At 41.3% G+C, this 15,327-nt stretch overlaps 1 protein-coding gene across 4 annotated transcripts in view; it reads right to left on the bottom strand.

The window, feature by feature from the left end:
• edc4 (enhancer of mRNA decapping 4) overlaps positions 1-15,322 on the bottom strand; it is a 40,820-nt gene extending 25,498 nt beyond the window's left edge. For all 4 annotated transcript variants that reach the window (XM_041996701.1, XM_041996703.1, XM_041996704.1 and 1 more), the window contains exons 1-14: positions 15,121-15,322; positions 11,681-11,840; positions 11,287-11,398; positions 10,825-10,924; positions 6,054-6,240; positions 5,659-5,806; positions 5,103-5,207; positions 3,084-3,196; positions 2,882-2,965; positions 2,682-2,777; positions 2,315-2,414; positions 1,766-1,946; positions 1,570-1,636; positions 672-763 (exon numbers count right to left, since the gene is read on the bottom strand). In XM_041996701.1, coding sequence (XP_041852635.1) covers positions 672-763; positions 1,570-1,636; positions 1,766-1,946; positions 2,315-2,414; positions 2,682-2,777; positions 2,882-2,965; positions 3,084-3,196; positions 5,103-5,207; positions 5,659-5,806; positions 6,054-6,240; positions 10,825-10,924; positions 11,287-11,398; positions 11,681-11,840; positions 15,121-15,208 — 1,633 coding nt within the window. In that variant the 5' untranslated portion in view covers positions 15,209-15,322. The remainder of the gene's footprint in view (positions 1-671; positions 764-1,569; positions 1,637-1,765; positions 1,947-2,314; positions 2,415-2,681; positions 2,778-2,881; positions 2,966-3,083; positions 3,197-5,102; positions 5,208-5,658; positions 5,807-6,053; positions 6,241-10,824; positions 10,925-11,286; positions 11,399-11,680; positions 11,841-15,120) is intronic.
• Positions 15,323-15,327: the final 5 nt, after the last annotated feature.

Genomic DNA, 15,327 nt, shown 5'->3' with positions numbered 1-15,327 from the left:
TACGTGGCATCACGTGCACGTTCTCTCTGTCAGTCAACATGGTGAAAATAATGTGACAGCCCTTCCTATACAATAAATAAAGGGTTCATGGGGAACGCTGGGTTAGTTTCGGTTAATTTTTGTGTCTTACCCCTTTGTGTTTTTCTGTGGGCTGATCAGTTAATAATCAAGTTCCCCTTTGTCTCATTTTGTTAGGTCAGTATGTTTAAGTTAGTCTTGTTTTTGTTACCAGTAATTTGGAGCAGAGTTTTGTTACTCTGACCTCTTATAGGCCCATTTTGTGTTGTTTTTATAAATTGAATTATGATTATTTTTGGGTTAAACCTGTGCCTTTCACTGCTGTCATAAATCAATATCCATGATTTACGTTTAAAACTTTCTGCCAGGCTTTAAAATGACTGGACAGACCACTGAAGTGAGACGATGAAATTATGAAATGTGATGAAGTAACATCAGTGCTCTGCAGTGATTTAAGTCATTGTTTCGCCCAGGGTATGTGGTACCACTTACAATGGGGGCCAAATGAGTTTCTGAACTTTGCACAAAAAAGCTTAAAAAACACACAGAAGATAAACAAAAACCTAAAAGAAACCAAACGAAAGAAAGAAGCCTTAGTTGATTAACCTTTGGATTAAACTTCTTACATCCCTTGCTACACGCTACCAACTTACTAAAACCATCTTGAGAATCGGAGTGGGGGAGAAAGTCGGCTGAGTTGGAATACACACTGGGCTGAAACCAGATCTGGACATCCTGTAAACTCCTGAAAATGCAGACATAAAGAAAAACTGAATAAATATACCTCTAATCAACTTTGTACATCACGCAAAGTACAAACATGAGCAGTTTTCACGCATGAAGAACCGAGGATTAGACCCAGGCATTCTGGGTGCTCTAACTCATTTACTTTTGTCCAACTCTCTGTTCCTCGGGTTCGGATAGAAGTGGGAGAAAAGCGTTCCGTCTTGCTGCCTGGAAAACCCTCCATGCTGAACTGAAACTCTTGAATTCTGTTTCGCTCGCTGTGTTTGTTTCTGTCTTTAATGATGGACAACAAGAATCAACTGGACAGTGACATGTTTTTAAATTAAATTAAATAAATTGTTACTGTGACTTTTAACTAATGAACTTTAATTACCAATCTGTTTGCACTTTTGGGATTATTATTTGCCTAACCACTATAAGTGGCTTTGGAGAAACGCGTCTGTTAAATGACTAATGTAATAATGTCATGTAAACTTTATAGCAGAAATGTTGAAATGAGCTTTTTAAATGTGAGAAATGAACAAAAAAAAACACTTAAATAGCTTTCCATAACTTACATCAGCATGTTTACTTTTTAAAGCTACAGTTACTGTAGGTTTATGGGTAATCCGCAAAGCAAGACACTGCATTGTCTCACACACACACACACACACACACACACACACACACAAAACAAAACACACATTGGCACCTCAACCCTTTAAGTCAAATTATTAGGAAAATAAATAAATAAAAAAACATTAAGTTTACTTCAGTCCACTCAAAGCAAAATAAGCTTTAAATATTTACTGGGAGAAAACTTACTTTGTGTGAACACAGTAGAGTTTAATTTGGATCCCAGATTTGGATTCTGTGGGTCCTTGAGTGCTTTCTAGAGGGGAAAAAAAACACACACACACAAAAAAGTTCCATTATGAACAATGAGTCTCTACAATCAGTGTCTACTTTTGAAATGAAGGCTGAGAACAAAAGACATCCCAGTGTTGGTGCACATGAGCACCTGTTGTCATGCTCTCACTCTCCTCCTCTGCAGGGAGGACCTCGGTGTGTCGCAGTCGGCTGTGGGTGACGTCCCGGACCCCAAAGCTGAGCACAGGGTGGGTGAGCAGGAACTCTGACACAGCTGTGAAAGTCGCCTTCCCCTTCACCAGGTCCTGATGCAGCTCCATCACGTAGAGAACCTGGAACAGGGTGACATGTGAAAGGTATGAAGCCAGGTGAAGTTAAAGAAATCTGGTTGGTCCAGAAAGAAAAGAATTAATAATGATACACAACTTTCAATTTCAATGAATTTCAACAAGGGATACAAATAAATCTAAACAGGCTTTCTAATGCAAAAATAAGCACTGATTTAAAGACTCATTCTGTGATAAGTCCAACTTTACTTTAATTGGTATATCAGCCTTTTTACCTTCAGATTATAAATGTAAAATTACTGAATTTACACCTAAAAACTGATTAGTGAACATCTTAAATCCATACTGACTGCCCAAACATTTCCTGTGAATATATTTTTTAAAAAGCATACAGCTGAAAACATTGTGCTAACCTTCCTCTGAACGTCGGTCAGGATCAAATACTCAGCAGAAAGATCCAGGCTGGCCTTTAGACTTGGCAGAGCTGATGAATTGAACGGATCTGGCGAGAATCTGTGAGAAGAAAAAGCTCCATAATTAGCATTTTGTAACATGTTCTTGCAAAGCAATCTAGATTAAAGGTATGACTGTTACACATCATCCATAATCATCCCCGAATCTCCTCACTTGAGAGCTAAATATAACACATATACTGATCTGAACACTTGTTTAAAGAAGGCTTTCCAAAAAGGAGCTATTTGTTATTAGACTATATCACATAACATCAGTAACTAGGACTGGGAATATTTAAAAGTCAAAATAAAGACACAAAAGAATCACCTGATCGTCTGTAAACAGGTCCAGGAAACGGTGCACCACAGCTTCAACTCCTGGTTCTGATTCGCTCCCGTTATCAGAAATCGCCAGAAAGGAACCCTACAAGCAGCAGCAACAAGGTAGAAGGAAGGATAAGACTGATGACAAGGACCAAGCAGCATCCTTCAGATGGAAGTAAATACTGTATGAACACGAGTACTGACTCTGGGTCCTGTCTCTTGTGGTTATCACAGAAAAGGAGGCAGGACAGGGGACGTCCTCCATGAGGCTGCAATTCATGCAGGCATCTAAAGAAGAGCGTAAAGGGGAATAAAAAAAAAAAAAACACAATAAAAATAATTTAAGACAGGACAATGAATAAATATTAAAGTATATTAGTAATCAAACAACTTTCTACTCGCTTACCTGGGCTTATCTTGTCCACCTTCTATGTATATCTGCCAGAACTTGATGTATCCATCATGACTGGCGGTGGCCAACACCGTCCCATCGGGAGACAACGCACCTTCACTCACTCGCTGGAAAAGGCCATAAATAATCAATAGTCATTAATGTGATGGATCTACATAAATGAAGCTGAAGGGAGGATCTCTGTGACACCTCAAGGATTTGTGACCAATCCTGCTTTAGAATTAGGTTATAAACACCCACTTTATTACCATAAACAAATAAATTTACAAATACACAAATAAATGTAAAGAAACAAAGATTGAATGTAAAATTTATAAATGTAGAAATATTTCAGTTTAAAAAATATCCAAATTTACTAAAAAGGCAAAAGCTAGAAATTATTCATTAATTTTTTTATTTCATTATATATTTATTTTGGGTCCTCCATTCTCAACTGCCAACCTAAAGTTCAGGTAAATAACGTGGCGTGTAAATCTAATCGAGAAATATCAAATCTAATTTATCTGCACAGAGTATAGTGTTCCAAATTATTCTACATGTTGGATTTGAGTTAATTAAATGTTTGGGTTTAGCTTTTTCCTTTAAATATTTAACTTGGGCTGCATCTCCTGTCTGTTTAGATCACTGGTAATCTCATACAGGCTTGATAATTAGTTTTCCTGGTCAGTGTAATTAAAGGGAAACTACTTAAGGAGGTTGTTCCACATTTTTAAGGACTTAAGTGTTTCCATGCAGTCTGGGGAAGAGAAGGATGTTTCTGCAAATGCCTTGTGAAAGGAACGAAAACACTGGATATCATATGGTTAAAAATTAATGTGTGATTCAGTAACCAATCAGTTCCTTCAGATAAAGGCAGATTAAGGGAAATCTACATCAGGAAAATGCATCGTATTTAAAGAGCAGCTGTTAAAAAGCCACTGATGAGCAGGTACTTCTGGCTGCTGGTGAATATCCGTGAAGGATATTCCAGAGGCTGCAGCTGTACATAAAGCTGTATTTGGACCATTAGCACACACACACAAAAAAAAACGTTTGAAAATGAGTCTTTATGTATTTCTGAGCTCACTACAAACTGATGAATGCTGTGCTACGGTTTGGTGAATGGCCGCCATGTCCCAACAAGGCTGCGGCATCACTAAGGTGGTGGCGGAGTCGTGGTGTTTGGGTGGAGTAATGGGAACTGAGATGGCAGGCCCCTTTAGGGACCCAAAGTGCAACAACTTCTGCCATGTATCTGTACTTAACTGACCATTTCCTGCCATGGTATGAAAGAAAGAATCCTACAAGTAAACATTTTCAGTTCTTTACAACCTATTTAATATTTTAAATCTGTTGTACAGAATAACTGGGAAGCCTGTATTCTAAGTGATTCAACGTTTTCATCATTGGTAGTTTTGTTCAGTAAAGCCCTGATTATATAATCTAATAGCTTTTGATGACTAAAACATTACTTTCAGTGTCAGTGGCATTGATTATCCAGGCCCTAGATAATCCCTAGAGCGAAAATGACAAACAACCAGCATATGCAGAATAATCTGGAACACTGTATACAATGCTGAGGTGGGCCACTGGGACTCAAGTGATGCAGTTTTTTTCCAAGGTCCAAGTCATTTTTAGTTATATAGCACATTTAAAAAACAACCAAAGTGCTTCATATAAAATCAAACTATACTGGGCAACAGCATTCTCAAATAACTATAAGAAAAATAATTAAAATTTCAAAACATTGAGTACAAAGAGCCACATGTTAACTCGAACTGAAAGCCAATTAAAGACTTGTCTATTTTTTTAAAAGCTCTAAAACAAAGTTGAGACTAATCTGACTGCTTCTATTTAAATAGTCATTTAAATGAACTGTTAACAAGTGAATCATAATTAGACTCGTAAATTAATGAAATAAAAACAACTCAGCTAGCTCCTCTAAATCATGATATGCATTCATATCTGATATGGATCACACCTGCACTATCACAAGTCAACATGTCTGCCAGTGAAGAAGCACAGCAGCTTTACCTGAGTATGGCCCTTGACTGCGATGAGTCCATCTTTGAGTTCTGTGGCATCAACGGGCCAGCTGCTGTTGGACGCTCGCAAAATTTCAAGGTCCCAAACCTCAGCCTAGAAGAGAGGAGGACAATGAAAGCTTACAGGTCAAAGTTCACCTCTGTTGGTACACCAGGGACTCAAACCTGGGTTCTCCAGACCCAAGCCCACCACTGTAACCACTAGGCAAGCAGTATACTCTATGTTTTCTATACTCTATAGAGTTTTCATTATTCATAGGCTATCATGTTGTTATGTTGTTACTGGTCCAGCCCACTTGAGATCATCTTGTGCAGTATGTGGCCCCTGACTTAAAACGTAGGTTGACAATCCTGGTTTAGGGGGTACTTGGTTGAAAAATCATTCTGCAGGGGGTACAATGTTTAAAAAAAAAAAAAAAAAAAGACATTTGAAACCTGCCACTTCCTGCTTTTTCTTCTGTTGCAAAAATGTGTCCTAGAACACAGTTTTAGTGTTAGTTGAGTGGATTTTCCACATTTTCTGGGACAGTGTAAAACATAGATACCCTGTCTTCATGTAGAAGAGCCAAAGTCTGGCTGACGTCATCCTGGTTCTCCTCACTGTCATCCAGGATGAACGGGCACCAGATAAGCCGGCGATGGGAGTTCAGCGGAGTGTCTTCCGGTCGTTGGATGTGAACCACAATCTGATCTCTGCAAGATATCAGGTTGAGGAAAACCCGGAGAAGAAAAAACTCTTCCTGAAGGATCTGCGTCTGTTTCTCCCATAATAATCGTGGGAGTGAGGAACAAAGGTTTATGTAAAAATCTGAGTGATTATCTACATCAGGAAGCATACAGAGATACTAAGGGTAAAAACTGTTATATCCATTCTCCACACACACAGACCTGAACATCCTCCCACACACTCGCTTTCTGCTTCCGCTACATATCAGGATACAGTATCTTGCCGCCGGTGAAGGTGAGCTGCCAGACCATCAGGTTTCCTGCTTCATCTACACAACCCAAGAGCGAGGAGTTGAGATGGGCAAAAGCCAGATCTGTGACGGCCCCGGTGAATCCCTTCAGGAGGGAGCGCTCGTTAAAATCCAAACTCAGGACCCGAATCATTGCATGGTTGTTGGTTCCTGAAGGAAAAATGTTTATAATAAAGATAAGTATTCAACAACCAGTAAACTGATAGAAAAGTTCTTCATGTAAATATCACATCAACAAAATAAAGTCTTAACAATTTAAGTGTTTCTCAGAATATAGAAAAAAATGAATACAAGAGGCAAAGGACACATTTCTGTGATTTGTTTAATCCTTATGCAATTACATCTTCTCATCTCTTCTGTTCTCCTCTTTTACTCCGTTACCTTCCAGGCAGATCTGAGGCTAACTTCTGAAATATTGCTTCATATAAAAAGCACCACCAGGTTTGGAACAAATGAACTCGGTTTCTCCATTTTTTTAATTCACATTTAGGAAATAAATAAATAAATAAATAAATAATAAAAACTTTAGAAATCTAAGAACAAAAAATGCAAAAAGACTTACACTAATGTTTATACACTTGACGTTTTTTGCATGTCCTGAAGAAGACCTAATGCAGATTTGTGGGAATGAAACTCCTTAACGTTTTTTTTTGGGTTAAGGCTACATTCACTTACCATGAACAGTCTCACACCTTACAGTAACACTACCCAGACAATTTTACTTTTAGTTAATTTTACTATTAACTAAAATAGTTAATGAAAAGTATTTAATTGACTTTAAAGGTGCTACTGCAGCTGTGTTACTTTAAATTCTAAAAATGAAGTCACTATGGGCCCTGTGGTGGACCTGACAGCAGCTGGGATAGGTCTACCCAGCAACCCTTCATTGGATTAGGCAGTTATAGAGAAATGGATAGATTAGATTAGATTAGATTAGATTAGATTAGATTAGATTAGACTTTATTATCTCACAGTGGAGAAATTCACTTGTTACAGCAGCTCTTGTTATAGAATAAAGTACAGAGAGGCAAAATAAGGTGAACATGCATCACAGCAAGAAAGTGCAATAGAAATTATTTACAAGTCTAAGAAAAGCAAAAATATGTACCGTTATAATATAAAGATATATATATATATATATACATATATACATACATATATATATATACATACATATATATATATACATACATATATATACATACATACACACATACATACATACATACATACATACACACATACATTATATATATATATATATATATATATACATATATATATATATACATACACACACACACACTACATCCATACATAAAATAAAATAAAATATAACAACAACCTCACAGACTATATACATATTTACATGGTGATGGTGGGATATGAAGAATATCATGACATTGATAATGGGGGGTATTGCACAGTAAAATATAAATAAATACTACACAGTATTATGACTATACAGACAAGTTGTACAGTCTGACAGCAGTGGGAATGAAGGACCTGCGGTAGCGCTCCTTCCTACACTGAGGGTGTCTCAGTCTGCTGCTGAAGGAGCTGCTCAGCCCCCCCACAGTCTGGTGCAGCGGGTGAGAGGTGTTGTCCATGATGGATGTGAGCTTGGCCAACATCCTCCTCTCACCCACCTCCTCCACAGAGTCCAGCGGGCAGCCCAGGACAGAGCTGGCCCTCCTGACCAGCTTGTTCAGTCTCTTCCTGTCCCGGTCGGTGCTGCTCGCTCCCCAGCAGACAACGGCGTAGAGGACAGCAGAGGCTACCACAGAGTCATAAAATGTCCTTAGCAGAGGCCTGCATACTCCAAAGGACCTCAGTCTCCTCAGGAGGTGGAGGCGACTCTGGCCCTTCTTGTACAAGGCGTCTGTGTGGTGTGACCAGTCCAGTTTATTGTTGAGGTGAACACCCAGGTACTTGAAACTGTCCACCCGGTCAATCTCCTTCCCCTGGATGTTCACCGGTGTGTGGGGTAGTGTCCTTCTCCGGAAGTCAATCACCATCTCCATGGTCTTACTGGTGTTTAAGCACAGGTGGTTGCGCTCACACCAGTCCACAAAGTCCCTGATGACTGACCGGTACTCCAGCTCGTTCCCCTCAGACACACAGCCCACAATGGCTGAGTCGTCAGAGAACTTCTGGAGATGACAGCTGCTGGTGTTATAGGTGAAGTCCGAGGTGTAAAGGGTGAAGAGGAACGGTGAGAGCACTGTTCCCTGAGGGGCCCCCGTGCTGCAGACTACCACCTCAGACACACAGTTCTGCAGACGCACGTACTGTGGCCGGTTGGTGAGGTAGTCGATGGTCCACGCGGCTAGCTTTCCATCCACACCAGCTCCTTCCAGCTTCCCCCGCAGCAGCACCGGCTGGATGGTGTTAAACGCACTGGAGAAGTCAAAAAACATGACTCTCACGACGCTCCCAGCGGTCTCCAGGTGAGCCAGCGCCCTGTGCAGTAGGTAGATGACAGCATCATCCACCCCGATGTTTGGCCTGTAGGCAAACTGCAGCGGGTCCATCGCGGTGCACACCACGGAGCGGAGGTGACCGAGGATGAGCCTCTCCATGGTCTTCATCAGGTGGGAGGTCAAGGCGACGGGTCTGTAATGGTTCGGTTCCTTCGCGTGTGATATCTTAGGAACCGGAACCACACAGGAGGTCTTCCACAGGACAGGGACCTTCTCCAGGCTGAGGCTCAGGTTAAAGATGTACCTGAGCACCTCACAGAGCTGGTCTGAACAGGTCCTGAGCAGCCTGGGGCTGATGCCGTCGGGTCCTGCAGCTTTCCTGTTCTTCAGCCGCCTCAGTTCTCTCCTCACCTGGGCCGATGTAAAGGAGAGGGGGGAGGTGGAGGGCAGTGGGGGGCTGGTGGTCGAGTCCATTGGTGTGGAGTGGAGATGGGGGGTAGGTGAAAGTGGAGGTGAAGATGAAGGTGGTCGGGGGAAGGTGATGGTAGACGCTGGACTGGGGATGTGTGAAGAGGGGGGAGGGGGGGCAGGGAGAGTGGGGTTTGAATCAAATCTGTTAAAAAACAGATTTAAATCATTGGCCCAGCGCTGGTCTCCATCAGCTGTCCCTCTGGCACCACTCTGTCCAAATCCAGAGATCTCCTTCAGCCCTCTCCACACGTCCCGTGTGTTCTTCTGCTCCAGCTGCTCCTCCAGCTTCTTCCTGTAGCTGTCCTTGGCTCGCCTGATCTTGTACTGGAGTTCATGCTGAACTCTCCTCTGCTCCTCTCTGTCCCCTGAAATGAAAGCCCTCTTTTTCTGGTTCAGCAGGACTTTAAGCTCAGGGGTCACCCAGGGTTTGTTGTTGGAGAAACACCGCACCCTCCGGGTTGGCACAGTGTTCTCCACACAGAAGCTGATGTAGTCCGTGATGCAGTGGGTCAGGCCATCAATATCCTCTCCATGAGAGCTGCAGAGTGTCTCCCAGTCTGTGGATTGGAAACAGTCTCTCAGTCTCTCATTGGCCTCATCGGTCCACACTTTCACAGACTTCTTCTGTGCCAGCTGTCTTCTCACCCTGGGTGTGTATTCAGGGAGCAGATGTACGAGGTTGTGATCAGAGCGTCCAAGCGGGGGGAGGGGGGCGGAGGTGTATGCGTCCTTCACATTAGCATACAGTAAGTCCAGCGTCTTGTTCTCCCTGGTGTGGCACTTCACGTACTGGACGAAAGTAGGGAGAGTGGCAGAGAGCGAGGTGTGATTGAAATCCCCGCTGATCAGCAGGAGGGACTGCGGGTGGCGAGTCTGCATCCGAGTCACTGCGCTGTGGAGCAGCTCACAAGCAGCTGCTGCATCAGCCGAGGGAGGGATGTACACATTAAACAGTATAACGTGTGAAAACTCCCTCGGGAGGTAATACGGCCGCATACCCACAGTGAGTAACTCAATGTCCCTGGTGCAGAGCTGTTCCTTTACACAGACGTGCGCCGGGTTGCACCATCTCTCGTTGACATACACCGCGAGTCCCCCGCCTTTCCTCTTACCACTCTCCGCCGCACTCCTGTCCGCGCGCGAAAGTTTAAATCCATCCAGGGAAACCACAGAGTCCGGAATAAGTCCATTCAGCCACGTCTCCGTTAGACACATGAGGCTACATTCCCTGAACTCCCGCTGTAGCCGGGTCAGCGCCGTGAGCTCCTCGGTCTTGTTAGAGAGGGAACGAACGTTTCCCATAATCACGGAGGGTAAATATGGCCTGTACCTCCGTTTCCTCTCCTGGAGCTTTCTTCCTGCTCTGCAGCCTCTTCTTTTTCTCCGTATCTCCGCGGGAATCTCCGGCTTCTCCGCGTAGAGAAGAGCAGTGCCGCTCAGAGCTAACAGCTGGTCCCTGGTGTAAACAATGGAGCCGTGGCTGAAACCAAAGGTGTCCCCCGCCGAAGTTTGGAAAAGTGCCAAAAGAAGCAGAAATCCAAATAGAAAAACAATAAAAGTAGGTTTCCCATGTGCAGAATTGCACCTGGTACTGACTACTGTAAAGGAAAAAAGAAAACCACGTCTAAGAACCATATAAAACACTAAAAAAAGGAATAGAGAAGGCAGAGCCGCCGTAGCACGCAGCTGCTCGCACAGCGCCATGTTTTCTATTTCTATAGGTGGATAGGATTCAGTATATATTAAAAACATACAGATATCCTGTCTGTGTTAATGATAGTTGTTGATTTATGATATCCGCTGTTGGTTATTTACTGGCTGGTAATTCTCAGAGTCTCACCTCTGATGGCGTAGGCCAGGAAGGAGTTGGACACAGCTATCAGCCTCCCATAATAATACTTGTGCTCCCAGTCGTACTTGGCAACGGGCTGAATCTTAACCTGAATGAAAAATTAATTCAGTATTAGAAAAAAATGCATGAATATTCTCTCAAAAAGTGTGTACTGATTGTTTCTTATTGTGAAGCTTTGAACTTCAGAGCCAAAATAATGGCATAGAACAGTTTTTTTCTACACATAAACTTCCATTACTCTCTTTTAGAATGTTGTTTACCTAATTGATCAAATCTCTGAAATACACAGCAGTTTTTTGTCAGAAACTAAACTAATCGCACGCTGCTGAGACAGCATAATTAAGGTTTTGACCTACCCAAAAATAACAGCAACTTTTTCATCTTTACAAGATTCTGATTAACGCTTCTCACCACTGGCTCTTTTTACCATCTGATTATTTGATTTCCTACCTTGTTGCTGCCTCGTGCCTTGCTGTTGATGCTAGAGTCTTGACTTGCCACAATCTCCACATTGTTTGAGGTGATGGGGATGCAGGTGGACCCATCGTCACCAGACAGGCAGCTGAAAATGCGACATCAATTTCAGGGGTGCTCCAAGTCGGTCCTCGAGGGCCGCTGTCCTGCAGATTTTCCAATGTTTCCTGCTTCAACACACCTGACTCAAATTAAATGGATCCAACAGCCTATTAAGTTTTGCATAATAACTCATTAATTTGAGTCAGGTGGTTTTGGAGCAGGGTCACATCAAAAACCTACAGGATTGTGGCCCTTGAGGACCGGAGCTGGGCACCCCTGATTTAGATACAAAGCAAAGATTGTTAAATGACTTTCAGCACACACTCACATCATCTGACTCTCCTGAGCACTGCTAATGTCTGTGGAGATGGGTCTGGTTGATTCAGACATGGTTGACCGATCAGTGCTTCCTAGCAGACCTACTCCCAGTAAACCATTCAGCTCTCCATTGAAAGATGGCTTCCTCTGATCATCCCTTGACTGTGCATCTGGGGGAAAAAAACAAGCAAAAAAAAAACATTGAAAGCAAAGAATCTGAGCAACAGAAACAACTGGAAAGCCTGCAAAAAGAACTCTGTAGAACTGGGAGTGAAACACTGCCCTCTATACCAAGTTAATCACTGTGAGTCAATCATAATGATTCAGTAACTCACATTTCAGTGTTTTCTAACATCACAATACGAATCAAGAGCCAGTCAAATATGAGCCAATATCACAGCTGACATAATCTCTATTCCATTCATATCAAATTACAAAATGCAACTAAAATATAAAAATAGAACTTTATTGCTGAGCTCAGACATTTAAATGAAAAACAACCTGTTCTTGAACTGAAATAGACTAACACACTGTGTATAATGAGCTTTAAAATGTTCACACCATGTAGAAGAAAACTGAAAGAATACATTTCTATTTATAGACATTAAAGCAGGATATAGTGTAAACCAGGGGTAGCCAACGTCGGTCCTCGAGGGCACCAATCCGGCAGGTTTTCCAGATTTCTGTGCTCCAACACACCTGACTTAAACTAACGAGTCATTGTGGAGATCCTTATAGGCTGTTGGATCCATTTAATTTGAGTCAGGTGTGCTGGAGCAGGGAAATCTGGAAAACCTGCCAGATTGGTGCTCTCGAGGACCGACGTTGGCTACCCCTGGCGTAAACCTTACTCCTATTTGGAGCCCGATCCCAAATGTTTTAGAAGCTAGTTAAAACAACCAAGTTAGTTCCATCTGACTTTATTGTAGCTACACACCACCTTTGGATATTGATGCAGATCGATGTACTATTATATTGTACAGACCTTTACTGCATGCCAGTTCCCTGCACCCTTTCCCCTTATTTGCCCATCTGTACCGTAACAGCAAAAGGCTAGTTTTCTCTAAAAGTAAAATGTTCAGTGTATTTTTCTTGATAACTGAGGCTTACAACTGGAATTATTATTAACTAAATTTTATCTATACTCCTGTGAACGGTGTATAAAATTCAGTTGCCTTCTCCTTCACTACTAAACAGAACTTCCAGGGATTTACATTACAAGTAAATCCAAGGCAAATTAATTCTGATCATTTAGTTGCATTTTTGTTCAAACTATCCAATGATTTTCAGATATGTATTACTACACAAAATGTTCCTTTTGAATACCCTCCAACATGCATTTAAGGAGAGAAAATGGAATCTAAAAATGTGTTTATTACACATTGTCTCTAGCAAAGAGCAGTCAATAAACCACTCACTTCGCTTTTAATTAAAAACACTTTGTCTAATAATAATAATAATAATACCTGTGGTCATTTTTTGCTTATCAATTCCACTGCCTCACTTTGTACCAGCTAGTTAACAGTCCATCATTTCTAGACCTCTGTAATCCGAACAAAGTTATATTTATCCATAAAGACGGGGGGTTTAACGTCTGCTGTGTGACAGGACAACATCAGTAGTGTATTCAAATGACAGTAAGTAATCAAAATAATAATAATAATTCTGAAAGTCAGGTCACATAAAATGTTTCAAAGCAAGCAGTAAAGAGGGTCATCTAGTTCAGACCAACTTCTTGTACAACACATGTGAACAACTTCCAAAAGAGACAGTTCAGCAGGGAAGCTATTTTAGTATTGAACCGGGAGATAAATCCTCATCAAAGGGCTTAAAAATCAAAGGGCTCATAAACTTAACAAAAATATCATTTACAAAACAAGACGAAAAACAATGTAACAGCTCCTAAGTTACGTGAGCTATTATTCATATACTAATGAAAAAAAGACCATATATTTGTGCAACAGTAACAAGCCTAGGAGGTAAGAGTGGAATATTTCCCAGTTTTGTTTTACTGGAAATAATGCGAGAACTTATCCACATCGGATGTTATTCCTGTTTGTGAGAGAACTGCCACTTTCACTAACATTCAGTTAGGGACTTTTTCACCTTTGGAAATGAAATAATCCTGCCTTTTCTTTCGTTCCTTGTGCATTTTTTTTTTCCAAACCTCAATAAACCACATAAGGGACCACAAATGAGTATCACTGAAAAGTTGACCCACACAAAGCAGCTTGAAAACCTGCCTGATGTGTCGGATCCAATCCAACAACTTAGAAAGCATTACACAAAGCGTTCTTCATAACATTTGGAAGTATGTAGTTTACCATTTTTATTATTATTATTATTTTGATCTTACTGGGCTGAAATGATCTTTGAGCAATGTTTTCAATAGTTACAGCCAGAAAGAATGCTTTACTTTCAGCTTTATTAACATTGTTCTTATAGACACAGACTTGAGATTTAAGATATTTTGTATATATTGGAAGTTTTGCACCTGAGGGCGATAGTTTATCTACAGGATGATATATATTTGGAAAAGGTCCAGAAATCCTGACAGCTTGGGGGTATTTTTTTTTTCTATTACATTTTGAATTTCCACTAGGTGTCTGATCCTTTTATGAAAACTATCAATCGTAAGCTAACGCAATTTTTTTAAAAAAAGGCATGAATTGATTAGTGAAAGTTTATCATAATATGGAGGACATGGCATTAATGTCTCAAATCAATTTCTTGCTCATAAAAATTCTCTCATTTTCAAATAGAACATACGCCACTGCTTCCAACAAAAAGGATACTAAACCTTAGCATAGCACACGAGTTTTCCAATACACTTTCCCCAAACTGGTCAAAGTAACTGCTACATGACTTGAATCTGCAAGTATTGACACCTGAAAGAGCCAATAACAGGTATGAAGAGAGATATTCAGAGTAGCCAAAAGCACCGTCCTTCTGCGCAGTTTGTGTGGAAACAAACTAATTACTGAACAGGTGGAACGATTTCAACAAACGTGGGGATTTAATAATACCAAAAGCTACCATTATGAGCTCTAGAAGACATACGTTTAATAAATAATTTAAAATAAACTCAATTTCATCCTACTTTTCAACCGTTTAGCAGCAGGCGACACAGCTTTTCTAAACCAGAAAATAGACTGAGACATTAGCTAGCTCGTAACCCTGCTAACATCGAGGACAACGCAGTCAGACCGAAAGTAAATTCATTCGTTCATTTAAGTAAGTGTGGATACAAGCAGAATGTTTTACTGACATTTAAACTGTTCCTCAACGCGAGGTCTTTCATAAACAGTTTGTACAACTGCTATTGGGCTAGCTTTGTGGCGTTACACTCGGCATACCGCAGCATTGGGTTATCAATGTAGCCAGCTAACTCCCATTAGCATTCGCAGGCCTAAACCAGCGCACCCGCTTTTTATTCCCGATCCCACTTACCGGTGCTGTTCCCAGGACGGTCGAGTTTGAGGATGTCCCGAAGGTGCTGAGTCGCCCCCTCAATATCAATATTAGAACTGGATGCCATGGGTGAGGGAAAGGGGAGACTGGGTTAGTTTAGAGGAAGAAAACAAGTTTTGTTTGATTAGATGCTGTCAGTTTTCACCCAGAGCAACCGTCTAAACTTCCGTTTAGTCCGCGCCGCAA

This window comes from Melanotaenia boesemani, chromosome 10, assembly GCF_017639745.1.
Source record: "Melanotaenia boesemani isolate fMelBoe1 chromosome 10, fMelBoe1.pri, whole genome shotgun sequence".
NCBI classification, from domain to species: domain Eukaryota; kingdom Metazoa; phylum Chordata; class Actinopteri; order Atheriniformes; family Melanotaeniidae; genus Melanotaenia; species Melanotaenia boesemani.
This window is presented reverse-complemented; position numbering and strand designations above follow the sequence as displayed.